Source organism: Oryzias melastigma, unplaced genomic scaffold, assembly GCF_002922805.2.
Source record: "Oryzias melastigma strain HK-1 unplaced genomic scaffold, ASM292280v2 sc00262, whole genome shotgun sequence".
NCBI lineage: Eukaryota > Metazoa > Chordata > Actinopteri > Beloniformes > Adrianichthyidae > Oryzias > Oryzias melastigma.
In genome coordinates this window covers 150,565-151,888 of record NW_023416896.1, presented here as the reverse complement: position 1 = coordinate 151,888, position 1,324 = coordinate 150,565, and the positions used below count along the sequence as shown (strand labels likewise).

Genomic DNA, 1,324 nt, shown 5'->3' with positions numbered 1-1,324 from the left:
TCAGAGAGACATGCGTTTTTTATTGATAAACTCTGATGTATGATTATGTTCTGAACAAAACCTGAAGGAACCAGTGTCCTCCATCGATCTATGAGCAGACGGTCTTCTCTGAGCATCAGTAATCATCTGGTCACAATATGGTGAACTGTAAGAGTCCTTGTCAATTTGATTGATCAGATTTGGTTAGAAACTAAGACATTTCCTGATTGGTCCTGAGAAAGCTCTTCAATGACTCCAGGCTTATCCATGTTCTCTGTTACCTGCAGAGCAAAATGGGTTGGGCAACAATCTCACCTGTCTTTGGTCTGGTTTAGAACTGGCGTGTGCTGATCAAAGAGGAGTGTGTTGATAAGTCCATATCTGATCATGTGTCTATAATTGTTAGAATCACAGAAGAGGATGAAAATGATCCTGTTCATGATAAAGACAGGTTCTGTTTTTGTTCTGTCACCTTGTGGTACATCCCAGCGGGGAGTGGTGGTGGGGGGGGGGTCTTTACAGCAGCTCCATCCTTAAAATGTTTGTACCTGTACCAGAGTGAAGAACGACCTGGCCTGTAGGGGGAGCAGTTCCCATAAAGGTGCAGTTTTAATGAATGTCTGCAGATGTTCTGTCAGCACAAAGCAAACTTTGAATCCTGTGATTTTCAGTCAGTCAGGTGAAGAACAAAGTCACATGACTTCAGGTGAGTCAGTTCAGCGTTATTTAGCTTCAGCAAAAACCTTGAACACAAATTGTTTTGGTTTTTTACAGATCCAGCAAAACCCTCAAAACACACAAATGTGCACACGCTCGCACACAAAAGCATGCAAACAACTACACACACACCCCCACACACACACCCCGGTTGGTGCTTTACCCCCAGGGTCATCAGACCAGAAAGACTTCTGGTTGAGGAGAATGAGCAGCAGCTGGATCCTGTTTCAGGTGACTTTGATCCTCAGCAAGGCGCTGATTCATGATTCCTCATATGGAAGTTCTGGATGAAGCTTATCTGAAAGTTTTGGCTCCAGCAGAGATCCTGAAGCAGATCAAACCATCCTTCAGGATGTGACAGGTTGATTGTCTCATGAAACCCCTGCTCCTCAGACTGCTGCAGGGTCACTGCTGGGCCAGCAGGGCCATTCGATTCGCCTTCATTTTCTCCAGGCGCTTGCTCAGGTGTCTGTTGGCGGCCTCCAGCTCACCTATGCGATCCAGAGCCGAGCGGAGCTGCAGGGAAACGGAGAACATGGAAACATCCACATGTCACTCTAGAACCAGAACTTCTGAAATCTAGAACAGGTACTGTATCCATGCAATGAAAGTTATGTTTTGATGTTTT

The 1,324-nt window shown here is 45.5% G+C and overlaps 1 protein-coding gene across 1 annotated transcript in view; it reads right to left on the bottom strand.

The window, feature by feature from the left end:
• Positions 1-1,324, bottom strand: part of lrrfip1b (leucine rich repeat (in FLII) interacting protein 1b) — a 19,460-nt gene continuing 18,136 nt past the window's right edge. The window contains exon 19 of the mRNA XM_024265489.2: positions 1-1,212. Within this exon, the coding sequence (XP_024121257.1) occupies positions 1,102-1,212 (111 nt within the window). The 3' untranslated portion in view covers positions 1-1,101. The remainder of the gene's footprint in view (positions 1,213-1,324) is intronic.